Source organism: Phaseolus vulgaris, chromosome 2, assembly GCF_051622355.1.
Source record: "Phaseolus vulgaris cultivar YP4 chromosome 2, ASM5162235v1, whole genome shotgun sequence".
Taxonomy (NCBI): Eukaryota; Viridiplantae; Streptophyta; class Magnoliopsida; order Fabales; family Fabaceae; genus Phaseolus; species Phaseolus vulgaris.
Window position 1 is genome coordinate 21,586,946 of NC_143499.1, and position 26,924 is coordinate 21,613,869.

Sequence of the window (26,924 nt, forward strand, 5' to 3'; positions counted from 1 at the left end):
AATAGAAACACTCTCTAGTCAGGTGCCAGGTAATTAAGATATTCAATACAGTTTCCCTTTCAAGCATTCAGGTACTATTAGGGCTCCCGAGCGTTTCAACGTCTTAAATGCGCTACGTTTCGTAATTAAGTGCTTTAAAGAATACGTTACGTTAGAGATTAAAAGCGCTTTAAGGCGCTTTAAATGCTGGGGCAGTTTAAATAGCGCTGAGAATGTCGGAAAGAGGGTTGGAACCTTTGGCAAACTTACGAGAAACTCTTTGGTTGCTTGGCCGTGCTTTAAGGTTACGTACAAGTGACTGGAGAATATTTTTGCCTAAAGGAGACAATACACACACAGATACACAGTTCTTTCACCACCTTCAGAGTGCCACACGCGGTGCTCAGATACGTGGGTGGACAGTTTTTTGGTGTTTCTTGCTGGCTGACTTGAGCGTCGGAGTGCAAACGGCCGCTAGGGCGCCTCTTTGTCCTCTTTTTTGTAGGAATTCACAGGCAATCAGTGGGAAGGAGTCCTTAGCTGACGGTTGAGGTCGCGCACGAAGACGTCCCGGTCAACCGGACGGAACATGAATCTAGATATAATTGCATGAAAACACATTTCAAGATAACAACTACTTTTTTTTTATAGGAAAAGACTACCTAAGAATTCTATAACGACATTTAACACTTAGTGTAAATTCAATAATTTAACAGTTATTCGATTTTATGGGCATTATTAAGAAAAGGATGATAAATAGTTTAAGGAAGAAATTATACTATAAAGAAAACTTCAATGATATATATGAAACTTTAAAAAAACTACAAATATCTGCATAATTATTAATATCCAATCCTCTTTTAAAACAATTATTCTTAATTTTTTTTTACTTATTTAAATAAATTATTTACATTTATTTCTAATATGAAATATTAATTTGTATATATGTTTTCTATTTTAACTAAAAAAAATCTATAATAATTATTTTTTTCACATATTAGTATAAAGTTCATGATGACATCTTTTGTCAATTTTATTTTATGACACCTAGCTTTTTGAATTAATTTACACTTTAATAACTAGTGTATATTTATTTTGAAGTAGAAATAAAAATATAAAAAAAATCCAAATTATTTATGAAAAAAATTTGTATATTTTTTTTATTTGAGCATAACTTTAAATCACACTTGAAAATGAAACCGAAATATTGTATAAATTTATATTTTAAAACCAATATAATGTATTCTTATTCACATTATCCTTAACATTAGAAAGCAAGGAGGAAGTGTGTTAATGGCGTGAAATCAGAGTTGAGAGTGAGGATGAAGTGGCAGTTATTTGTCAAAACATAGGACAGGACAGGTCTGACATACATATGCCACGTTCCTTCACCTTAGCCTCTGTCTCTGGGTTTTTCAATTTCAGTTTTTTGAAATGCTATTACTATTACCACCTCAGTTCGCTTCTCAATCGCGCTTGCCTTTTCCCTCCACACCCAAACTCAAGCTTGTGTCTGAAACTGATGTCTTCCCTTCATTTCTTCCTAAAGAAGTCCACAGAATCAAAGACCCTTTTGCGAGAACTCTTGCTAACCGGATTCAGAGACTTCCCGTTTCTGTAAATTCTGCATTTTTATCAATTCCACCTTCCAATTTATTTACTTACTATCTTATGTTCTGTATTTGTCGTCCTTTTCATATTCATTATGCTTGTAGTCTAATGCATTATGCTAACATGTTGAGATATCCAATAATGAAATTGAACCAGGTGCGTTTGGATTGATGGAATAATTTGGAATTTAGGATGGAACGTTTTTTTCTCTTTCATTCTAGTACCTTTATTTTCTCCTCCTATTTGGAGTTTATGCCATGAAACCAACTTTTTTGTTTACTAATCTCCTTATCATACGTTGTTCACTTCCCAATCAATGGAAACTTTCCTGCATTTCATTATAAAATGTCCAATAATAAATGGTATGCCAATTTTGTTTCACATACCATTCTTTTTTACTCTTCATTAGATATCCAAAAGGTCTCTAATAAGCAAGGAAGTGGGTGGAGGTGTTGATAAAGTCTGTAATAAGCAAAGAAGTAGGATGAGAGAGAGGAGTCTATTATAAATATCTAAGTGGGTGAAAGAAAGAGTCATTCTTTAGTATGAATGGAAGTAAGGAGGACCAGGCTCTTGAAGGCCCTGGAATATTGTACTTTGTTTCCTTTTATCTTGCATTGTTATCTTCAAATAAAGATTTTCAGGTCTTATATTTTGTATTATATACTGATTCATTTCCTTGAAGACTACCATTGTATTATGGTCCTTTAGAGTTTAGACTGTTGGTGGTGGTGGTGTGTTTATTTACTCAAGCTACTCTTAAACTGAATAGAAGCAATGATTTTTTCTAAATAATTCCTTTTTATGGGCTCTTCAAACATAATAGACTCTTTCATTCTCTCTTCCTTCAAAATATAGTTTATCTTCCAACTTTCCAAATGTGTAGACTGTTTAGGAAGTTTTTGAGCTTGTTCTCTTGAGAAAATTGCTCAATATATACTATTGCTCATTACTTTGGCACAATCAGGTTAGGTTCTCGGAAGATCCTATCATGAGTAGTAGTGTGAAGCCGATGATGCAGAACAAGGAAAATCCAGTTGTCCTACTTCATGGCTTTGACAGGTGCTCAAAACAAGCAAGTGACAGAATTTGTACCTTTTTCTGCTCAAGTTACATTTGGATTTCATTTCACTCCTTCTCATTGTTCAGCTCATGTTTAGAATGGAGATACACATATCCATTGCTTGAGGAAGCTGGTTATGAGACATGGGCTGTTGACATTCTTGGTTGGGGTTTCTCTGATCTAGGTTTGCTTTTTTACTTTCCCCATGTTATGTTCATTCCTTTCTTTCATTTTAATGATTGGGTTTTCTCTTTTTCTTCTTATATCCATCAGAAAAACTTCCTTCATGTGATGTGGTATCAAAGCGTGATCACTTTTATCAGGTAGTTAGGTGATAACTAATGCGCATCTCTTGGATCCTTGGCTTTGTAATGATATTTGTTTACAGCTTTGTTGGCAGTGTGGCCATTATAGTTATACATAACTCTAAAAAGTACATCTATTAAATTGTTACCCTTTTATGTTCAGACTATGAATTGAAGTAAGAAATCGTTTATAGTGTAGGCTTTGACAAATTTCTTTGCACCTCTGTTGTTTTACTTCCTATTGTTTCATTGTGCTGTGGGTGAATTGGATTTATCTACCAGTTTTGGAAGTCTCACATCAGAAAGGCAATGATATTGGTTGGTCCAAGCCTTGGCTCTGCAGTTGCCATTGATTTTGCGGTCAATTATCCAGAAGCTGTATGTGGTATCCAATAATTTAACTTCTGAATATTTGACAAATTTTGAGGTTTTTTTTTATTAAAAGGCAATTTTATCAAGTGATTCATTCTGTTATGATCTAGTAATTTTCTTGAAGTTCATTTTTTTCAGGTGGAAAAGCTTGTTTTGATTGATGCTAGTGTGTATGCCGAAGGAACAGGAAACCTAGCAACCTTACCTAGAGCAGCAGCCTATGCTGGGGTGAGTATATCTCCAACTTACCACAAGCTATTATCTAGAAAATCATGTCTAAATCTATATCAGCTGGACAAAAACATCTGTTTATTCAATCATCTAGAATATTGTTTCATATCCTGTCTACAGAATATTTTTTTTTTTAAAATTGATCTTACCCTGCTAAAATGAAATTCCATTAACTTTATCATTTCTTAATATTGCATTTTATTTTAGGAAATGGCATATCTTTTTGTTAGGTATCAGTTACTCTTTTTCTTCCATCTTGTTACTCAATATAATATAATGAATTGAGCTTGGATGGCTCATGGCCTCTTGGAACTACCCATTACTTATTTTGATCCAAAATAAAGAGCAGATGACTTAATTTCCCATTGAATTTCACTGAAATTATAATAAAACTCAAGGAGGAACACTCCTTGTGGAGATTAACTTTTACTCCAAAAGAAAAGGAGCAGAACGAATGAAAAATAAGCAAGAAAATGAACAATCAGATTTAAATTGAAAGATTCTACCCTCCCTGGTTTAAACAGCCAAACCCCTCTATAGCTTAAATCAGATTTGAATTGTTAGTCCTGTTTCCTAAGTAATGCTTGTTTAGTCTTTTCTCTCGATTCTTTTACTTCTTTTGGGGGAAGATATATGAATGATAGCATGAGATTGTTAATTCTTAAATGGTGCAAGTTGTGGTCACCATTGATACTATTTTGAATCAGGCATATGTATTGAAGAGCATTCCGTTACGCTTATATGCTAACTATTTGAGCTTCACAAACTTGTCTTTCAGTACCAGCCTCGATTGGACCAATGTGAGTTGCTAGATCTTAACAATATTATCACTTTCTTTGTGTACATATGTTTGCATTTATTTTCAATTTCATAATGCACCATGCTCAACACTTAGTCGCATAAATGTATCAAACATATTTATATCTAGAAAAACATGTAGTTTCTAAGGATTAAACCTAATTCGTCGGAGCATTGATCATCATTCTAATTTATAATATGGTGAACAATATGAATTGCTAAACTAAAAATGTGTATAAAAATGTGTTCATAATACCACTTAACACTCAACATCACAAGCTTAAGCATGTTATAGTTCATAGGATAGTTGTTAGGAGATTTATGTATGGTTTATTTAAGATATAATAGCCATATACTATCACACACGCTGAGTGGCACTCATTCACTGTGATCTTTAGATGTTGCAGAATGAAGTTGGATAACATGTTGGTGTAATCTTAAACAGGTGGGTCGCTTGCATTGTTTATTGCCATGGTGGGAGGATGCTACAGTTGATTTTATGACTAGTGGTGGTTATAATGTTGTCTCCCAGATAAAAAAGGTATTTTCAGCCAGGGTCTATTATCAGTTTTTTTGTATCATTACCAATATTTCTTATAAAATCATCAATAATTCTTTCTTAATCAAGATTTTTAAAAAGTTATTTTAATGGCAATTAGAGAAAGACTATTTATTCTATGTTGTGACATAGTGCCACCATTGATGATGGAAGGAAAATTAGCAACACCACTCCATGAATGTTGAGCAAGAACAAAGGAATAAAGAAAATGCGTTTCCAAAAATAATTAATTATCAAAATAAAAATAACATTAAATTATAATTTACTTAAATAAAATATCATGAATAGAAAGTTAACATCCAACCATGACAGCGTATATGTATTTTCGCTGCCTATGAAGCATACACATTTTGATAATTCCTTTGACATATTTTCTGATCTGTATTCTTATCAATCCCTAGCCATCTTTGCTCCAGATGAAGAATAATATGTGATAAATGGCATTTTTATGTCTAAAGCTTCATCAATATTTAGTTCCACATTAAATCTTCTGCCCCAGATTGAATCAATTTACCATCTTTACATTTTTGTTCTTCCCAAGTTTCAAAGGGCTTATCCTTTCTAGGTGTAGATGGCTATACTTTCAATTTTTCATTTACAGGTCTTTGTGTTATTAGGAACAGGCTTATCGTAAATTTTTCCATTCACAATATTTTTTTCATTTCTTTTTCAGTAATTTCTATTAAAAATTCATGTTCTTTTTGAGAATGTGGATTAATCAACAAAACATAAATAATATAAAACGAGATACTTCGAAGTTATATAAAGATCCAAAACTCTCACCACCTACCTTAAAAGAACATAACAACATTATAGGAGAAGAAACCATGAACCTAGGCATCTTAGCACCACCCCTCCTACTTGCAAAACAGAATTATGCAGCAAGTGCATAATATAATAAATCTATATGTTAAGAAGTAGGCTTTAAGCCTAACTCAACCTCATAAAACCGGCTCAATGAGGTGAGGTTTGCACCCACTTATATACTATGAAAGACTTTAATCTCTAGTCGATGTGGGATCTCCAACACACACCCCTCACGCCGAGGCTACCAACTCGTGCATGGAGATATATGTTATGGGTGGTCTGATAACGGCCTGATAGCGGGTGGCCTGCTAAACCCAACAAATACTCGCTAGGATAGACTCGAAATGGCTCTGATACCATGTTAAGAAGTGGGCTTTAAGCCTAACTCAACCTCATAAAACCGGCTCAATGGGGTGAGGTTTGCACCCACTTATATACTATGAAAGGCTTTAATCTCTAGTCGATGTGGCCATACAAGTACACTGTTTGTAGGCAGGGAAGTGCTAAAATGGATGAAGCCTTAGAAATTGCTTCTGACTCCCCCTGTGTAAGTGCACTTGTTGTTTCTGAGTTTATAGGCTGCACACCATCTCTTAGTGGGGGCAATAAGGGTGAACCCATGGGATATTGATGCAGTAGCCGAAGCACTAAATTTGGCAATCACAATGTCTGATGGAGAGAAGCAGCTTCGACATGAGAAGCACTACAGATATGTTAGTTCTCATGATGTGGCCTACTGGGCTAGAAGCTTTGAGCAAGATCTAGTGTTTTCGTGCAAGGATCACCACAGAAACTGTTGTTGGGGCATTGGCTTTGGTTTGAACTTCAGAATTTTGTCTCTGTCTCCTAGTTTCAGGAGGCTATCCATAGAACACATTGTCCCTGCATATAAAAGGAGCAGTTGCAGAGCAATCTTTTTGGATTATGATGGTACAGTTGTACCTCAAGCATCCATTGTGAAAGCCCCCAGTCCTGAAGTCATATCTGTGCTAAATAATCTTTGCAGTGATGTTAACAACACTGTGTTTATTATTAGTGGTAGGGGAAAAAGTTCATTGAGTGAATGGTTTGATCAGTGTGAGAATCTTGGTATAGCAGCTGAGCATGGTTATTTTATAAGGTGGGGTAAGCATGCTAGTTGGGAAATGAGTCATCCAGATACGGATTTTGCTTGGAAAAGGATTGCTGAACCTGTGATGAGATCTTATATGGAGGCCACAGACGGCTCCTCTATAGAGAGCAAAGAGAGTGCCTTGGTATGGCATTACTGTGATGCAAATCCTGATTTTGGATCTTGGCAAGCCATGGAGCTGCTGGATCACCTTGAAAATGTACTTGCGAATGAGCCTGTCGTTGTGAAAAAAGGACAACATATTATCGAAGTCAAGCCTCAGGGAATTACAAAAGGGTTAGTTGCACAAGAAGTTCTTTCTACCCTAACCAAGAAGGGTAAATTGCCAGATTTTGTACTGTGCATTGGTGATGATAGGTCTGATGAGGATATGTTTGAGAGCATTTTAACCAAACCTTACAGTGCTACCTCCTTCTCAGCACCCGAAATCTTTGCATGCACTGTTGGACAAAAACCAAGCAAGGCTAGATACTACCTTGATGACACCAAGGATGTGATGTCATTACTTGAGGGTCTTGGTGCTGCTTCAGTGCCTAAATCAAGATATTCTACAGAAACCCCTTTGGAGAAAGGAGAAGTATGTTTTGAGAATATCCTATAAAGTAAAGGTACATTTTAGCTGTGTAGGCATCCGCACAGGAGAAAGAAACAGTTTTGATTGGTTGTTTTTGGTATGATGTACAAAAGCATGGTTTAAGGGAAAAAACTTTGAATCTGACTTTTGATTATAGAAAATGTTGCTAGCAACTTTAAGTCTCAGAAATTGAACACAAGGAATTAGAGAGATTGATTTTTTTTTATTGGTAGGTGGGGACAAAAGGGTGTACCTGTAGCACTGAAAGGATACTGAATATGTTCATAGATACAAAATCTAGGTATTCTTCCCAGGAATTCATTGGTTGTATATTTGATGGGTTTATGTATACATTAATGTCATTCAGAATCTAATATTTTTTGTTTCGGAGAAAAAAAAAACCTCATGAGCCGGTTTTATGAGGTTGAGTTAGACTTAAAGTCCACTTCGTAATATGGTATCAAAGTCATTTCGAGCCTATCCTAGCGAGTGTTTGTGTTGGGCCTATCGTGTCACCCGCTATCGGGCCGTTATCGGACCACCCATAATATATAGTCTCACGCACGAGTTGGCAGTCTCGGCGTGAGGGGGGTGTGTTGGAGATCCCACATTGACTAGAGATTAGAGCCTTTCATAGTATATAAGTGGGTGCAAACCTCAACCCTATGAGCTGGTTTTATGGGGTTGAGTTAGGCTTAAAGTCCACTTCATAATACTATACTAACAAGTTCTTTATTACAAAAAGTCTTCATCATAAGTACACTAATCTTTACTTATGCCAACATATACCTACTCTACAGCCCCAAAGGAGAGTCATTGGTGCTGAAAAAACCAGAAATGAGAACAACAAACCCTTTGCCTCCTCCATGACCTTGACTGCCAAATTCTACTTTCTTTTCCTGTAACAAAATAAACAAGATCTTTTCCCTTCCTTGGCTAAGAAGTATGTCAAAACTTTTCCAGATAACCTTGTTAAACACCACACTAACTGCATAATCAGAATGATAACCCAAAACTACAACTATTGATAATTTAGTACACAAATGTTCACCACTGTTCTCATGGAGCTTCTTCCACCTAACATATCCCTTCACCCCGATCTTCCTCCATCCTATAGCATCTGTCTCCCCTGCATTACAAATCCTTTGTGACCACCACTCAATCACCTATAAATACCACATCTGCATCACAACAAAACTTTCAACATCTGTATACGGACCGGTCAAGACAACAAAAAAACGCATAACCAGAGTCTATTTTAACTTAAGGAATGGAAACAATTTAAAGGAAAGAGCACCCAATCAGAGGAAGAGAAATTAAAATTTTTTATTTTCCTTCTCATCCAAGACCAAACTTGTAATGTACCAGACTAAAGATATTTTTTGCATCCACTTTCCCTTTTTTTAAAAACCACACCATTCCTTTGATTTCAAATACTCCAAATCATCGCTACCCAATTCCCTTTCCAAGCACGGCTCCTTTTCACATTAAACTGAAACAAACCGAACTGGATCAAATGGTGTTTCATATCATTGTGATAAATTATGTGTAGCCCCTCCCACTTTGAAACCATCGACCATATCTGAAAAGCTATCTTACATTTTACAAATAGGTGGCTGATCGTTTCCTCTACCAGATTACATAAAGGGCACATTAGGGTTGACAATTGTTCTCGCCGGTTGACTTGGTTGCCGGTTGACTCTAACGATAGCTTCAGGCCCGCCTGTCTCCTCCTGGAGTCGAACTCCCTTAGATAGAAGAACGCTCCACCTGTAAAAACAAAGGGAAGCCCTTATAGCCATTTGCACTTCGACGCTCAAGTCAATAAGGGCTAAAGAAACACTAATGTGTGTAAAGCAGTTTCAGTCTTAGAAATGACATACCTTGCTAGGGTTCTTACCACCCTCTTTATAGGTTGTATCTAGGGTTACTTCTATGTTGTTCCCACATCTCTTGGTGGGCTTAGAGTTCCTGGGAGAATGTCCTTGCGCCACTATTACACAATCTTAGCGTAATCTGGCGCATAGGACTTCCCTTTTCTGGAGTGCATAGACCTAACAGCGTAGCCGCCAGAGTACCTACTCATGTACCAGCATTGCGACATCATCTGTTCTTTTGGTGCCCTAAGTATTCACGTGCCATGTATGCAGTCTTTCCCTGGAAACCCTAACCCTAACGGACCTTAGCGCCTCCAAGGAACACTTGCTTGTGCTGTACCCATATGTACCATACACACCCCATGCATGATCCTCTCGTGACTTAGGTCTTTTTTGGTATCTGGGTGTTAACTCATACTGTTTGTGGGACCCAACTTACATGGCCCACCATTTCTATTAGACCACCGATGACCGATGTCCGATGTCTTTCACTAACGCCGATGATTGAGGTCTGTCCTGTACACAAGCCCCCAGTCTCGAGCTATAACTTGTTTCAGTGAAGAGACTAAGTGATCGTCCACGTTGACCTACGTGGCACTGGAGTGACGGGATGTGAATAGTACACCGAAACGACGTCTCACCATACTTTTTTAATCAGCGTACACGTGGCAGGATCAACGGCTAGGACTCGTTGTCGTTTGCGCTTCTTCGTATACGTTAAACCTTTTCAAAACCTTGCATTTTTCATTGTTTCATTACTTCACTCAAGCATTTCTCAAGCATTTCCTGCTCTCGAACGCTCTCTCTTCTCCTTCGAGCACTTCAAGCTTCAAAACCCTAACTGTCTAAAGGTATGATTTTTGTTTCATGATTCCAATGCTCATAACATGCTATAACTGTTCTGGGACTGTTTATGTTTTTCGCACTTTACGTTCTTCTTTTTCGCTTTCGCGCACTCTCTATTTTCTGGGTTTCTGAGGCATACCATCTTCCTCCTCTAAACCTTCGTTTTTTCTCCTTTTCTTTTTCTCTTTTTCTTCTCTAGCTTCATCTCTTAAGATGGCTCGAACGAAAACCACCCCGAACTCACCTCCTTCCATTGACTACCAACCCTTGTACCGTTGGGCTCCTGACAGCCTCTTAGCCGAGACCTCCAAAATCACCTCCTTCGAGGATATAAGAGCGTACAAGGAGGGCGAGGTTGATGAGAAGTTCCATGTGTTTGGGAGGGAGCACGACGTATACGTGAAGGTTCTGCCTTGTAAGGAGGGTGAGCCCGTGTGTATTAATGACCGCGCAAACCCCAAGGAACCTTTCTTCTTCATGCACGCAACCGTCTTCAAGCGACTCAAGCTTCGCCTCCCATTCACAGGGTTTGAGCGCTCTTCTGACTGAAATCAATGTGGCCCTTGCCCAGCTGCACCCCAACAGCTAGGCCTTTGTACGGGCCTTTGCCATTCTCTGCAACCACCTTGGCCATACGCCATTTGTGGATGTTTTCCTCTACTTCTTCGAGGCAAAGAGTCCTGGAAAGAAGTTGTGGATGAGCATCAACGGAGTGGTAGGGAGAGTCCTTCTAACCCTCTTCCAACAGTCTTACAAGGGCTTCAAAGGGAAGTTCTTTAAGATATGTTGCAACAAGCATGATCCTACCTTGCTGGATGGGTTCCCACTCTACTGGGTGGAGAAAACAAGGCTCAAGAAGCCTAGGAGTCTCGAGGACTTGACCCTGCCCGATTGCGAGGTGTGCCAGCTCCTTTCAAGTTTGGGAGTGGTGTTTATCATTGTTGAACTGATCAAGCTTGAGTACAACCCCAAGGCTATCAAAGGCTATATTGGTATCCTTTCCTGTTTCTGCTTTTACTTACTTGCACACTGTGTTGGTTCACTTTCTTATGCCTTGTTGTTTTCTCATGCAGACATGGTGCTCAATGAGGAAAAGAGGAGGATGCTAGCTGAGGCAGCCTCCAAACGCAAAGCTGGTGCTGGCCCATCTGATGTCGATGTTGTGACCCCTACTGATGCCCCCGCTACGGCTATCACTGCCCCCAAGCCCTTATGCTCCAACCCCGGTGGATCTTAGGCAGAAAGGGGTAGTTGAGGCCACTGCCTCCGAGGATGAGGACACCTGCTCTAGCCTCGTCTTCAAGAGAAAAAGGGTTGCTGATGTCGCAGTCCCAGCCCAATCAGCCTCAGATGGTTGCGCCTCCTCCTTCAAAGAGAATCCCCCAAGTGCATCTTCCCCTTGTGATATCGTTGTACACGAGGGCGGGGGAGAGAGCGCCCCTGGAGGTGATCACAGCGCGCCTCCCGCTGTTGAGCTGCCCGCCTTTCTCCAGGAGGCCCTTCAATCCTTCCAAGACCGGGAGATGATGGAGAGCCTGAGCGAAGACCCCCTGCAAGGGCATGCAGCCAAAGGCCTTGGGGAATTTTCCGTCGCATCCAGTCTTGCCATGAAAAAGGTGCAAGATTTGCAGATTGATGTGCAGGAGTTAAGGGAGGCAGGAAGTCGAGACGCACTCCAGATCAAGAAGCTTACACAACGTGAAACTGTGCTGTATCTGAAGTTGTCAGACCTTCGCCAAACCGACAAGGAGACCAAGAGGCTTCTGTTTGAGAAGTCCCAGGAGACCCTGAGTGCTCATTCAAAGGTCTTGTCTCTGGAATGAGGTCATCGACTTGCAGGAGAAGGATGAGGAGTCGCAGACGAAGATGGTCAGGCTAGAGGAAAGGGCCACTCAGCAAGAGGTGCGGCTTGGCCAGCGGGAGGGAGAGCTAGTCCGCAAGGACGAACTCTTCAATCAGATTAAGGAGGAGCTTACCAGCGACATTGTTGAGGCTTATGGTGCTGGGTTTGAGGATGTCATGGCCCAGGTTGCCTGTGCGCATCCTGAGGTGGATCTATCTCAAACAGGGTTGACAAAGAAAGTCGTTGATGGGCAGCTGGTCAACACCCCGGAGTAACTCCCTCCTTGTTGTAACTTAACTGACCATAATTCTCTACTCCAAAAGGAGAATCCAGAACATGACCTTACGTACCTGAATTTCACCGCTAAGAAAAGCATAACAATAGAACACAAGTCTCAGCAGTGCCACCACTTGTCCCCTCATTAAATAGCCAACACAACACCGCATACTGACTTAGTCCTAGAACCATAAATAAAGAGTAACTACGTATGTTCCTTTGACTTCATCAGAACCTCCTTCTTCCTTATTATACTGCTAAACACACACCAGCGCTTATCTTCCTTCCACTCTGCTTCCCTACCCCTACAAATGCTGACGCTCCTTTGCTTACATATTTTAGCCTCCTTGAATGCATGTTAATCCCACAATCCCGCTTCATTCAACCCTGTGCCTAACATCAGAAAACTTGTTGCCCACTATGTCCCTGTACCGAATCTGGATCTCTGCAAGGCACAATCCATCAGAGCCTCCCAGTTTTAATAACAGTCCAGAACCAGAATTCCAATCCAACATATCTTGATTTTCCTTTCATTCTAGTTATCCCCTCTCTTCTAATTCATGTAACAACGACCTTCACTTCAGTTCAGTAACCTTGTAGGCACAGAATGGGATTGATAACCCAATCAGAAAAAGAATAATTAAAAGCATAAGTCCCATGTTTCAACCTTAACCACACAAATAGTTGTGCTAAGTGAAATATTTCTTCAGCATTAACTACCCCTTGTTTAAACACAACCAAGTTTCTTTGTTCCCATATACTCCTGATAACCGCAACCCATACTCCCTTCCATACCTGATTTTGTTTGTGAGTTAAATGAACTAAGTGAAATCTCTCAAAGTGGCTCATAAGGTCCTTATGTTGAGCAGACAAGATACCTATCCACCTGAGACAAAGAGACCGTACTTTTTGTGCAAAACAACAAGATAGAAAGAGATGATGACTTGATTCTTCCGCTGCCTTACATAGCACACAAAGCGTGGAATTGACGACCATACCTCTCCTAGTGAGATTGTCATATGTTGGAAGTCTCCCAATCACAACCCTCCATGCAGTGTACAACGCCTTAGGTAGCGCTTTAGCTTGCCATAGGAGTGAAAACCCATTATGCGATATACCAGTGATAGAGTGACATAAAGTCTGGTATGCAAATTTCACTGCAAAAACTCCATTTGGATCCCCGTTCCACACCATTACATCCTCGGTTTCCTTTGTCGGACTCTTCTCTATAATAAGATTCATCAAATCTACCTCCATAGTACTTTCCCACTCAAATCTAGACCTTCTCCACCTTAACCTCCATGACCACTCCGTATCCTCCCAAAAGCCTACCTCTCTCACCTTCTTTCCTTGATCTAAAGATATGGTGTGCAACCTGGGAAACAGCTGTTTAAGCTTTTTATTGTCCACCCAGGCATCGTCCCAAAAACTGATTTGCTCCCCTGAACCAACTTTCCATGCAACTTGATTGTGAAACCAACCCTCACCCTCTTCCTCTCCGCAAGCCTTGGAAAGATCCCTCCACCACCAGGATTGGCGGTTGCCATAGTCTTGATTTCTGGTATCTCCACTATAATACTTGGACGCCAAAACCTCTTTCCATAACCCTTTTTCCTCACTCATCGATCTCCACTTCCATTTTACTAGCAGGGCTTGATTAAACAACCCAACATCCTTAATTCCCAAACCCTCTTCCTCTCTTACTTTGCACATTCTTTCCCACCGAACCCAAGATATATATCTTTGATCTTTCTCTCCTGCCTAGAGGAACCTTCTCTGAATGCTAGTAATTTTCTTACAAACTGATATCGGAGCTTTATAGAATGAGAGGTAGAACAAAGGTATAGCCGTTAACACCGACTTGATCAAACAAACTCTTCCTGCAAACGATAAATATTTCCCCTTCCAAGCACTGAGTCTAGCTTTAACTTTTTCAACTACCGGTTCCCAAAACTGCACTCTCCTTGGATTGCCACCTACTTGTAACCCCAAATAAATAAAAGGGATCTGCATTACTCCACAGTTAAGTGTTCTTGCATATGACTCAAGTATACTTCTGGCAACCTTTATACCGGCCAACTTTGATTTATGGAAGTTAACTTTAAGCCCAGACGCTAACTCAAAGACCCTGAGAATCGCCTTGATTGTGAAAATATTGGAGAAAGAATCTTCGCACATGAACAAGGTGTCATCAGCAAACTGCAACAGACAACATTCTACCTGATCTATTCTCACCTTGATACCACTTAAAAATTTATCCTTTAGAGCTTTCCGAACTAGCCCAGCCAAGCCTTCTGCTACTATAAGGAAGAGGAAAGGGGCCAGAGGGTCACCTTGCCTCAATCCCCGCGAGAGATTAAACTCCTCCGTCGGGCTACCATTCACCAAAACCGATACCGTAGCCGTCTCCAAACAGCCATTCACCCACTTTACCCATTTACTGTGAAACCCCATTCTATGTAACATATCCAACAAAAAACTCCACCTAACTGAATCATATGCCTTCTCAAAGTCTATCTTCAAACACACCCCACTCCTCCTACTCCTTCGTACCTCATCGATCACTTCATTGGCCATCATGACACTTTCCAACATTCCCCTATCTTTAAAGAAAGCTGACTGAACATCATCTATAACCATAGGCATGACTTCCTTTATGCGCTCTAACAACACCTTCGTTATGATCTTATATAAACCCCCCACTAGAGATATAGGCCTGAAATTATCAATCATAACTGGGTCTTTCACTTTAGGAATAAGAGCAATGAAGGATGCATTGCACCCCTTTGGGAAGCTTCCATGTTCCTGGAACACGTACACAACATCCATGATATCCTTCTTTAAAGACTCCCAATTGCTTTTAAAGAAATTAAAATTAAAGCCATCTGGGTCCGGGCTCTTCGATCCTTCACACATCCACATTGCAGCCTTTACTTCTTCCTCAGCAAACCCCTCTACCATTCTCGACTAGCCTCCTCAGAGATAGACATGGAATCCACAGAGCTTAGCTTAACACCCAAGTCAGAGGTAGCCATGAACCTTTGTTCGAACACTCGTTTAGCTTCCCTTCGTACAGTTTCTGGTTCTTCACACCACTGATTATCCACTTCTACTCCTTTAATTTCATTCCTGAGTCTTCTCCACCTTGTAAGAGAGTGATAGAATTTGGTATTAGCATCCCCATATTTAAACCTTATAGATCTAGTTTTTTGCCTACTTAAAGATTCCTGTTTTTTCTCTACAAGCTTTTGTTGGCTAAGAAGCTCCAGCCTTCTCATATTCTCTCCCTCCGAGAGATCACAGTTTGCATCCTTGATGTCTAGCTTCTCAATCTCCTTCATGATCTTTCGCCTATTATCTTCTAGATTCCCGAAAACACTCCTATTCCATTCTTTTAGGTCACGCTTCAACAATTTCAATTTGTCTTTGAAATTAGAGATACCATTCCCATACACCTCATAACTGTTCCACTTCTCCTTCACCAATTCCTTGAACCCAGGTTCCACAAGCCAAGCGTCTATTGTTTTAAACGGCTTGGGGCCCCAGTCTTTAACCCAAGACTTGACCACTATAGCGCAGTGATCCGAGACCTCCCTTGGTTGCACATATTGCTTGTTGACTCTATCGCCTGTTGACTTTAGTCTTTCTTTGTCGTCTCAGAGTAGAGATAATGCTTGCCCAAGCTCTCATTTCGCCCTATCCTTTGCCAAACAAAGGTAAGGGAGATGCTGCCCCCAACCTTGACTCATACGGTCAAGGGGGATCCTTAACTAGGTACTACGCCGCTCTCAACCCTGTCTTATAAAACAAGGGAGACCTCTGGCTGGGAACCATACTACTCTCGGCCTTGTCTCACAAGACGAGGGAAAGGTTTACTTAGCTAGACTCAACCTTTCCACACAGGGATAAGGGAGACGTATACCTGAAGCTCATACTAACCTTGCCTTACAATACAAGGAAGAGGTCCTTTTTTCTGTCCACGCCCTAGCCGTATAGAGGCAGGGGAGGATTTTAACTGACAACTATTTTTGTTCTCGACCTTGGCGTTCCTACAAAGAGGGAGACTCACTAAGAACCATGCTATTCCTAGTCTTGGTGTTTCTAACCCAAGGGAGATGCTTGTTTTCCTAACCTCGTCCTTGTCGCATAGAGGCAAGGGAGGGTTTTTTTGGTGAACCATACTACTCCCAATCTTGGCGTATCAAAACAATGGAGAGGTTCGTTTTGCTGACCTCGCCCTAACTGTACAAATTTAGGGGAGGATTTTAACTTTTAAACCATATTGTTCTCAGCTTTGGTGAACTCACACAAGAGGGAGGCTCACAAAGAACCATATTATTCCTAATCTTGGCGTATCAAAGCAAAGAAGAGGTTCGTTTTACTGACCTCGCCCTAACTGTGCAGGTAGGGGAGGATTTTAACTGTTGAACCATACTGTTCTCGACCTTGGTGTTCTTACTCAAGAGGGAGGCTCACGAAGAACCATACTATTCCCAATCTTGAGTTTCTAACCCTAGGGAGAGGTGCATTAACTGCACTGTACAAAATATTTGTTTTTAACTGAATAACTGGAATTTTATTGGGTGACCTCATTAAAAAACCCTTATAAGGGAAAAAGAGTGTTCCCTAAAACTGTGTACAATGCAATAACTTAACTGAAATAAAACTTAAGGTTGGTCGCGTTCCACGTGTGAGGGATTGCTCCACCTTCTAAAGTCTCGAGCATGTATGCTCCATTCCCAAGGGCCTTTGTCACACGGAAGGGACCAGTCCACTTGGGAGACAACTTGTTTTCTAACCGATATGGGTGGGCTTTCCGCATCACTAGGTTGGCGACCTGGAACAGTCGAGGTCTCAGCTTGGAGTTGTACCTGTACTCCACCTTTCCCTTCAAGGCTTCCTCCTTGATCCTCGCTTCCTCCCTAACTTCATCCAGTAAATCCAGGTTCACATTTCTTTCTTCGTTGGATTCTTCAGCCACGAAGTTCTGAAAACGTGGTGAGCTCTCCTGGATTTCTACAGGAATCATCGTGTCCGAACCATACATCAAGCTAAAGGGCGACTCTTTGGTAGTGGACTGGGGAGTGGTGTGGTAAGCCCACACAATTCTAGGAACTTCTTCTGCCCAGGTCCCCTTAGTTTTTTCCAGCCTTCTCTTCAGACCTCTGAGCAGGACTCTGTTGGCAGACTCGACCTGCCCGTTTGTCTGGGGGTGTTCGACTCATGTGAATGCCTGCTTTATGCACAGCTTTCCCAACTGTTGGCTAGCAAACTGGGTGTCATTACCGGAATTCAACCGTTTTAAGACTCCAAAGTGGCGTACTATACTCTTTCACACAAAGTGTTGGACCTTGTAGGCTGTGATTTGCACCACTGGCTCAGCCTTTATCCACTTTGTGAAGTACTCAATGGCAACCACGAGATACTTCATTTGTCGCACCGCTAAAGGAAAGGGCCCTAGAATGTCAATCCCTCAGGTATGGAACGACCATGGGCTATAGATCGACCTCAACTCTTCTGGGGGCACCTTGTGCCAGTCAGCATGTTGTTGGCACTGCTTGCAGCGGTATGCGTACCTGGTGCAGTCTTCCCTCATGGTTGGCCAATAATATCCTGTGTGAACTGCCTTCGATGAGAGAGCTCGGCCACCGATGTGACTCCCATATATCCCTTTGTGAAGCTCTGCCATAATATGCGTGCACTGCTCACCACTTACGCATATCAGGGTGGGGTGAGTGAAACCATGTTTGAACAAATTCCCGTCGATTAGGGTGTATCTGCTCGAATTTTTCTTGACCACTCTGACCTCTATGGGTTCCAGCGGAAGTATCCCATCAGCCAAGTAGCGTTGATAGGGGGTCATCCAAGTCTCTCCCCCTTCAACTAGGCAAACTTGCATTGACTTTTCCCCTGGTAACGCGTATGTGCTTATTCTGGGCGTTTTCAGGGTTTCTTGAGCCAACGACCGATGACTTCTCTTAACACCTTCTGAGGTGCTTATCTGTTGGACTTCCGCCGTATCGTCTGTGGTGGTTCGAGGTGTTCTCAGGGTCTCATGAATGACTATCCTCTGTCTGCCCCCCTTGCTTGAACTAGCGAGCTTTGCTAGCAAGTCAGCTTGGGCATTTTGTTCTCGAGGAACATGTACTAACTCGAACATTGTGCAAGTCTCCTTCAAAATCTGAACGTACTGTAGGTATGCGACCATCTGGGGTCCTTGGCCTAGTACTCTCTTGTAACTTGCCCTGTTACTAACAGGGAGTTACTCTTCGTTATCAAATTATTCGCCCCCATTTCCTTAGCTAGCAGCATTCCAGCTATGAGGGCTTCATATTTCGCTTGGTTATTGCTGGCCTTGAAAGCAAACCACAAAGCCTGCTCGATCAACAACCCATTTGGTCCTTTCAAGATGACACCAACCCCACTCCTCTGTTGGTTAGAGGACCCATCTGAAATTTGCTCCTTCTTGGTGCGTGGATGCTGAGGACACGAAGTCAGCATAAACCTGGCCTTTGATAGGGCCTCTAGGTTCGTACTGCACATCAAACTCTGATAGTTCCACTACCCAGCGCACCATCCGTCCTGCCACATCAGGCTTCTATAAGACCTTGCGAATGAGCAGGTTTGTCATTTCGATCACTGTGAAGCTCTGGAAGTAGTATCGAAGTCTTCGCGCTGAAAACACTACTGCCAAAGTTGCCTTCTCTATGGCCTGGTACCTTACCCCAGGCCCTTGCAACACTTTACTCACAAAGTATATTGGTTTTTGTACCTGGTCCTGCTTCTGGACCAGGACCGAACTGATCGCCCGATCTGTGACAATCGAAGCGGGGTGCCTGGCTATGGCTTGCACAATACTGGGGGGTGGCCAAGTATTCCTTTAACTTGAGGAACGACTCCTCACACTCCTTGGTCCAAATGAACCTGTTATTTCTCTTGAGGCACTGGAAATAGGGATGCCCCTTATCTCCCTCTGCTGACACGAATCTGGACAGCGCGACCATCCGCCCCGTCAACTGCTGTACTTCCTTTACCGAGATCGGGCTACGCATAGTTATGATTGCAGCGTACTTCTCTGGGTTCGCTTCTATCCCACACTCAGTGAGTAGGAACCCTAAGAACTTGCATGCCTCCACCCCAAACACACTTTTCAAGGTTCAACTTCAACTTGTATTTTGCTATTGTAGTAAATAGCTCTTCCAAATCAGCGACATGTTGGTCTTTCACCTGGGAGGTGACCACCATGTCGTCCACATACGCTTGGACGTTTTGCCCTATCATGGGCGCAAATACTCTGTCCATCAGCCGTTGGTAGGTCGCCCCTGCATTAGCAGAAGAGCTCCGTCATGAATGTCGTCTTGCATTCATCCCTAGGATGCATGCAGATCTGGTTGTACCCCGAGAAAGCATCCAGGAAGCTAAGTAGTCTACACCCTGAGGCACTATCTACCAGGGTGTCGATGTTGGGCAGCGGGTAGGAGTCATTTTGACAGGCTTTATTAAGATCTGTGAAGTCCACACACATCCTCCACTTCCCACTGGCCTTCTTGACCAACATTACGTTCGCCAACCACTCTAGGTATTGTATGTCCCTGATGTGGCCAGCGCTCAGCAGCTTCTGGGTCTCTTCTTTGATGACTTGTCACCATCGTCATTGAACTTTCTTCGTCTCTGGCAGACAGGTCGGACCTTTGGGTCCATGGTGAGGCGATGGCACAGGAAATCGGGGTCAATGTCTGGCATGTCTGAGGCTGACCATGCGAAAGCATCCATGTGTCGTGCTATGACCTTGGCAATCTGGTCTTGTGCTTCTTGGCCCAAAGATCTGCCAAGCTTGAACTTCTTACTCCCGATCTCCCTCTCCAGCACTTCCTCTGCAAGCTCGGGTCATCTCTCCCGAGCGATCTCGAGACGGGTGACCCCTTCTTCCCTTGGAGGTTGGGTGGTGACTAAGCACACTCCTTTCTTTGTCTTAAGGCTATTCTCATAGCACCTCTTGTCCTCCTTCTGATTAGATTTCATGGTGATCACGACTCCTTCAAGGGAAGGCAACTTCATATTCATATGCCTCGACGAGGCCACTACTCCAATCTTGTTCAAAGCAGGTTTGCCCAAAAGAATGTTATAGGCTGAAGGAGCGTTAACGACAAGATACCTGATGTTGGCGGTGCGGGACGTTGCACCGTCTGTGAAGGTCGTCCTTAACTCTATGTGGCCCCGCACTTTCACCTGGTCTCCTGCGAAATTGTACAGGTAGCCAACGTAAGGCATCAATTGGTCAGGAGACAATTGCAGCTTGTTGAAGGTCGACCAAAACATCATGTCGGTCGAGCTTCCTTGATCTACTAGGACGCGGTGCACCTTTCTGCCTGCTGTCACCACTGAGATCACCACGGGATCATTGTCATGTGGGACCACATCCTACAAGTCTGTTCTGGTGAAGACGAGGTCGGGCTCGGGTGTCTGGTCTGACCTCTGCCCTTCCACTGTCATCACTCTTCTGGTGTATTTCTTACACTGGGAAGCAGTACACCCTCCTCTAGAGAATCCTTCAGTGATAGTGTTGATTTCTCCATGGATGGGCACCTCGTGCCCTTGATCTCTTGTTGGGGCCGCTGTCGTCAGAGCCGCAGGTCGTCAGAGCCCCCTGCGGCTCTTGCAGGTAGTCTTTCAAGAAACCGCCTCTTACTAGTTCATCCAACTGGAATCCCAATGTCAGACAACTGCGTAGGTTATGGCCAATGGCTTGGTGGAACTCGCACCAAGTGCTTTTACTGGGCCTCAGCCTATTATCAGTCTTCGGTCGGGGCTTTAGTCTGCTGGCCACATCAGGGATGGCGATCAGCTCCTTAAGGTCCACCTGAAAATTGTGTCTGGGTGGTGTGTTCTCTCTCGTGTGTGCCCTGGTCTAGGGCTTCCTCGCTTCGTACGGCGGTTGTGCTCCTGGGGCCTTCTTTTTCGTCGTTGCCTCATGTACCCTCATGGGCTGAGGACAACCTGTTCCCCGAGGTCGGACAGGGCCAACACTACTGCGTTTTTCTGTGACCCGATCCTCTGCGACGATGTGTGCCACAACCCGACGCCTGATCTCACAAAACGTCTTTAGGCAACATCTTATCAGTGAGTCGCTGATGAGTCCTGGCAACACCCTTTTGGTGAAGGCATGCACCGTCATGGCTTCGTCCTTGGTGTGTAGTTTCACCACTTGTACTCCAAACCTGTTCGAGAACTCTTTCAATGACTCTCACTAGGATTGCCTTACATCAAAGAGATCGTAAGAGACTGGAGGGGGAGTCCGGTTGACAATGTATTGTTCTCTGAAAAACGTTGAGAATTGGTCGAATGAAGTAATGTGTCCGTCAGGGAGACTGACGAGCCAGTCCAACGCTACGCCTACCAGCGTGCTCATGAATAGCTTACAGTACACAACGTTGAAGCCTTCCAAAAGCATCATCTGGGTGTAGAACACTGTGATATGCACCTTTGAGTCCTCTACACCTGTGAAGGTGACATTCGGGCCCATGGACGTGGCTGGTATCACAGTGTCCATGATCACCTGAGAGAATGGCATGAGGCGAGCCCTAACTGGCAGCGGCGGGGCTCGCTCATCCACAGTGCGTTCTCCCACTTACTGCAAATTCCTGCCCAGTTCCTCATTGGTTCTGCACAACTCTTTATTGTTCGCTTGCAATGTGGCCAGATCAACTTGGAAGCGATCCTGGTCAACTCTGGACGCTGCTACCGCCTCCTGAAGGGCGCGTATGATCTCCATGAGTTGTTGCATGGTGACATTGTCCCCTCCTGAGGGCGCAGCGGATCCTTGCCTCGTGCTTCTCAAGACGATTGTGAATCGGAGCTAGTTTTATCGAGCCCCACGGTGGGCATCAAATGTTCTCACCGGTTGACTTGGTTGTCGGTTGACTCTAACGGTAGCTTCAGGCCCGCCTATCTCCTCCTATAGTCAAACTCCCTTGGGTAGAAGAATGCTTCACCTGTAAAGAAAAAGGGGCGCCTCCTACAGTCTTTTCCTAGAAACCTTAATCCTAACGGGCCTTAGCGCCTCAAGGGAACACTTGCTTGTGTCGTACCCAAATGTACCATATACACCCCATGCATGATCCTCTCGTGACTTAGGTCTTTTTTGGTATCTGGGTGTTAACTTCATGCTAACTCATACTGTTTGTAGGACCCAGCTTACGTGGCCCACAATTTCTATTAGACCACCGATGACTGATGTCCGATGTCTTTCTCTGGCACCGATGACCGAGGTCTAGCCTGTACAACAATGAAACACCTCTTCTATGGAGATTAGTTCTAGTTGGGACTTTTCCTTCGAGGACCCTCCAAGCTAGCATTAGGGCATTAGGCACAACTTTAATATCCCATAAGATTTCCATTGCTTGGCTACTATCAGAGAGTGTAAACATTTGCAGGGCTCGATATGCAGATTTTACAGAGAAGACACCACCTTCTTCAGCTGCCCAAACTATCCTGTCCTGAGAGTCTTGTTGAATGTTACTAGTACCAACTGTATGAGTTGTTCTCTTTTCCCATTCTAGCAAGATCCTTCTCAAACCCAGGTTCCATACCCATCTAGATTCATTCCACAAACCAACTTGCTGGATACTTTTCACTGTCTTTTGAGATAAGATATAACTTAGGATATTTTTGTTTCAGGGTTAAGTTACCTAGCCACTTATCTTCCCATACAAAATTTCTTTCCCTACTCCAACTTTCCACGATAACATATTATAAAATCAGCTCCCCGTTTGTCCTTCTTCACTTTGTCGACAACCTCCTTCCAAAACTCCCTTTTCCTCGGATTACCTCCAACTTTTATACCTAGATATTTGAACGGGACCAACATTTGAGTGCATTTTAGCATGTGAGCATATACCTAGAGCTGCTGACTTTGCACTCCTATGGCTCCAATCCTTATCTTGTGGAAATTCATTCTTAACCCGTCCGCAAGTTCAAAGAATCTTAGAATTGTTTTTATCGTTATAACGTTTTGATTTGTCGCTTGGCACACCACTAGAGTGTTGTCTGCAAACTGAAGCATTGAGACCTTAAGTTGACCAACACCTACTTTCACCCTTTTCAACTTATTTTGGCTCAATGCTTTCCTTATCAATCTTGCTAGACCTTCCACTTCTACCAAAAATAGGAAAGGGGTGATTGGATCGCCTTGCCTTAGTCCCCTTGTGGGTGTAAATTCCCGAATAGAACTTCCATTAATCAAAACCGATAAAGATGAAGATTCTAACAGCCTTTTATCCATCTTATCCATTTCTCACTAAAACCAAGTCTTTTTAGCATATAATACAGGAATTCCCAACATACTGAGTCGTATGCCTTTTCATAGTCAACCTTTATAATTAAACTTGACTTCTTCTCCTTCATGAGATCCTCCACAACTTCATTAGCCACAACAATACTTTCTAACATTCCCTTATCTCTAAAAAAAAACATATTGAAATTTGTCAATAACTCTTGGTAAAGCAATTTTCATTTTATTAGCTAAAACTTTAGATTAATCTTATAAATTGCTCCAACAAGAGATATTGGCCTATACTCATCCAGTTTCGTAGGGTCTTTTATCTTTGGTACAAGGGCTATAAAGGAACAATTGCATCCTTTTGGGATTCTTCCTGTGTTCTCAAATCTTTGGACCGCTTGAAAGATGTCTTGCTTGAGGGTTTCCCAACTTCCTTTAATGAAATTGAAGTTGAAGTCATTCGGCCCAAGGCTTTTTGAGCCTTCACATTGCCAAACTGCCTCCCTTATCTCTTCCTACATTATCTTTGTTGTCAACTTAATATTTTCCTCCTGAGTAAGTTCAATAAAGTCAGCGTTCCCAAGCCTATTCTTGTAATTGGTAGGTTGAGAAAAGTGTTTTCGAACAGACTTCTAGCCACGAATCTAACAACAGGGTCCTCATTCCACACACCATCCACTTCCACACCTTTAATTTGGTTCGACATTCTCCTTCAAGAAATGATCGAATGGTAGAATTTTGTATTAGAGTCTCCCAACTTGATCCAATTTATCCTAGATTTTTGCCTTAAGAGAGATTCAATTTTGCAGTTAATTTCCTTGAGATCACTAAGGAATCAAACTCTTTTCCTTCTACCTCCTCACTCAACCGTTGATATGCATCCTTAATGTCCAACTTTCCAATCTGTGCTATTACATCTATCTTCGTTGTATAGATATTCCGAAAGACTTGTGTGTTCCAACTTTTCAGGTCATGTTTTAACATTTTAAATTTCTCCTTGCACTTAGACATACCTTCATCGCCTATAATATGAGAATTCCACTTAGTTTTAACCATATCAACAAACCCTTTACTGCAAACCATGTATCCAAGGTTCTAAAAGGCCTTGGATCCCAATCTAACTAGTTAGACTTAACTATGATAACACAGTGATCCGAAACTTGTCTTGTAAAAACATATTGTTTGCAGGCTGACCAAGAGTCTAACTATTCTTGTGACACCAAAACTTTGTCCAATCTACTCTGTCTTTTCATTTGACATGAACCATGTGAATTTTATTCCAACAACAGGAACATTTAGGATTGAATTCTTTTCGATAAACTCATTAAATCCATCTATCACTCTTTTCTGCCTTACAAAGGTATTAATGTCTTTCCTCTCATTAAGGACCTTACCGAAGACCTTACCACATTAAAATCGCCAATAAAACACCAAGTACAACCCACTTGTGTTTGCCTTATAAATGAAAGATTGTTCCATAGCTGTTTTTCTCCTCCCATATGCATGAGGAATAAACATTACAAATGGCTACCCTTGTGCTAGTCTTCACATGTTGGCCAAGAACCAATACGTAGCCTTCCCCAATTACATAGCTTCCGAAATGGTGGTTGCTTTAGTTTCTTGTAAACACAACATTTCCAACCCCTCCTTCCTTATCAACGCCTGTATATTGCTCCATTTTCCACTTCCCCCTAACCCACGAATGTTCAGAGTTCCTACTATCATAATTCACCTTGTTCGCCCCTAAGTCATTCGTAAGCAACCTGTCTTTTGCCTCCATTTTTTCCAGTTCCTCGATTGAAGTGTCACATAAACTAGATCTCTTGCAAGGTTGTTGGCACTTGTCAGCTTTTTCATTATCTGTTAATCATGATTGATGCAATTTGAACTCTTAACTTTTATTCCTTTGTACTGGGGTCTAACTAAGAATATGAAATCTCACACCGGGTAAAGAAAGAACAAGTTGACTAAGATACGGGTAAAGAAAGAACAAGTTGACTAAGATACACTTGACAAACACAAATTGAATGCTTTAAGGTTGAGTTGAATGTTTTATTAAATTTCTTTTGGGTTGGTGAAGATGTCTCAAGTATTTCTTTTTCTCTCTCTCTCATATTCTCTACACTTTGTTTTAATTTTTTTACTATCTTGGTTTGAATTCAAGTTAATCTTAGGCCTTGGAGATGAAAGTAGGGTTCTAAGTAGAAAAATAAATTTTTTTTACACTCTAATATTAAAAAACAATTATTCAACAATCATTTTTTAAAATAAATATTATATTTATAGTAAAATAATAGCCTTTTTTATGTTAAGTGGAGGAAACTGATGTCAAATTTCTACACTTGAATTTCTACAAATTTAAAATTACAAGAGAAGTAGTTTTCTTCTCTAAACCAATATACTTTGATGCTGAATTTGTTTAACAGGTAAAGCAGAAAACTCTAATCATTTGGGGGGAGAATGACCGCATAATCAGCAGTAAGCTTGGTGTGGTAAGTTGGTACACAGCACATTCCAGTTTTCTATTCTAGGAGATTATATTTCCTACCAAAGATTGCAGTTAACTTGCGAACTTTTACTCTTTCAGCGACTGCATTGTGAATTACCTGATGCCATTATACGCCAAATACCCGATTGTGGTCACCTTCCTCATGTTGAAAGACCAGATTCTGTTGTCAAATTGATTGTCGGATTTGTTCAGAACAAGACCAAGACAGCAAATGAATGTGTTTCACCTTTGTGACAGGGAAGCATGCTGTGTACATGATATACTTGGGTTGGACACTTCAAATATTTCTTGTTGCATTTTTTTTTATTTTTCTCAACTCTACTCCAATACAAAGTAGAAACAAAAAAATAGATATACCATAGCACTTTGTTATGTCTTCAATGGTTTATGCTCACTTTTAAAACATCAATTCTCTCTTGCTTTAAGATTTCTGATTATCTTAATATTGTACCAATTGTATTCATTGTGTTATTACAGCCATTTGTATTATGTTGCAGTGAAATTCTCTTGAATGTTAAATCAGTTTTACTCGTTGACCCAAAGCACCAAACTGTGCCGTATTTAAGATTATCAACTTCTAATGCTAATTCAAATTTGTTTGCGTTTTCGTGATGAAAATGACATTCCCATTTTTTATGTCATTAATTTGGACCAAACGAACTCTTGAAAGCAATAGATCATTGAAAATGTTTGTGACGGTGGCAACTGGTAACATGATCATTGATTGATGAGATAGAAAAATACACAAATTCACTACAAGAAAATCATGAAATAGAAACCAATTTTTAGAGACCAAAATAATTAGTTACAATAGAAACTAAAATAGAGACCATTTTAGAAACTAAAAAAAAAAATAGTTTCTAA

General features: G+C 41.6%; 1 protein-coding gene and 1 pseudogene across 5 annotated transcripts; both read left to right on the forward strand.

The window, feature by feature from the left end:
• Positions 1 to 1,219: 1,219 nt before the first annotated feature.
• LOC137810905 (alpha/beta hydrolase domain-containing protein VTE7) lies at positions 1,220 to 26,579 on the forward strand. Of its 4 annotated transcripts, none has more exons than XM_068612398.2 (10): positions 1,220 to 1,596; positions 2,558 to 2,652; positions 2,740 to 2,837; positions 2,927 to 2,976; positions 3,241 to 3,336; positions 3,469 to 3,558; positions 4,269 to 4,361; positions 4,805 to 4,900; positions 25,978 to 26,043; positions 26,139 to 26,579. In XM_068612398.2, exons 1-10 carry the CDS (start codon positions 1,414 to 1,416, stop codon positions 26,292 to 26,294), a joined length of 1,023 nt encoding a protein of 340 aa, XP_068468499.1. In that variant the 5' UTR covers positions 1,220 to 1,413; the 3' UTR covers positions 26,295 to 26,579. The 4 variants fall into 4 exon arrangements, with proteins under 4 accessions (XP_068468499.1, XP_090154482.1, XP_090154481.1 ...); XM_090298356.1 differs by having other exon boundaries at positions 1,222 to 1,341; XM_090298355.1 differs by lacking the exons at positions 25,978 to 26,043; positions 26,139 to 26,579 and adding an exon at positions 11,228 to 12,359 and having other exon boundaries at positions 1,236 to 1,596.
• Positions 6,350 to 7,826, forward strand: LOC137810904 (putative alpha,alpha-trehalose-phosphate synthase [UDP-forming] 8 pseudogene; annotated as a pseudogene). Its single transcript, XR_016518511.1, has one exon. The product of XR_016518511.1 is annotated as a putative alpha,alpha-trehalose-phosphate synthase [UDP-forming] 8 pseudogene (transcript).
• Positions 26,580 to 26,924: the final 345 nt, after the last annotated feature.

Coding starts and splice junctions, on each gene's coding strand:
- LOC137810905 (XM_090298354.1), top strand. CDS start 1,414: ATGCTATTACTATTACCACCTCAGTTCGCTTCTCAATCGCGCTTGCCT. Junction 2,838..2,926: donor TTGGGGTTTCTCTGATCTAG/GTTTGCTTTTTT, acceptor TATATCCATCAG/AAAAACTTCCTTCATGTGAT. Junction 26,044..26,138: donor TCAGCAGTAAGCTTGGTGTG/GTAAGTTGGTAC, acceptor TTACTCTTTCAG/CGACTGCATTGTGAATTACC.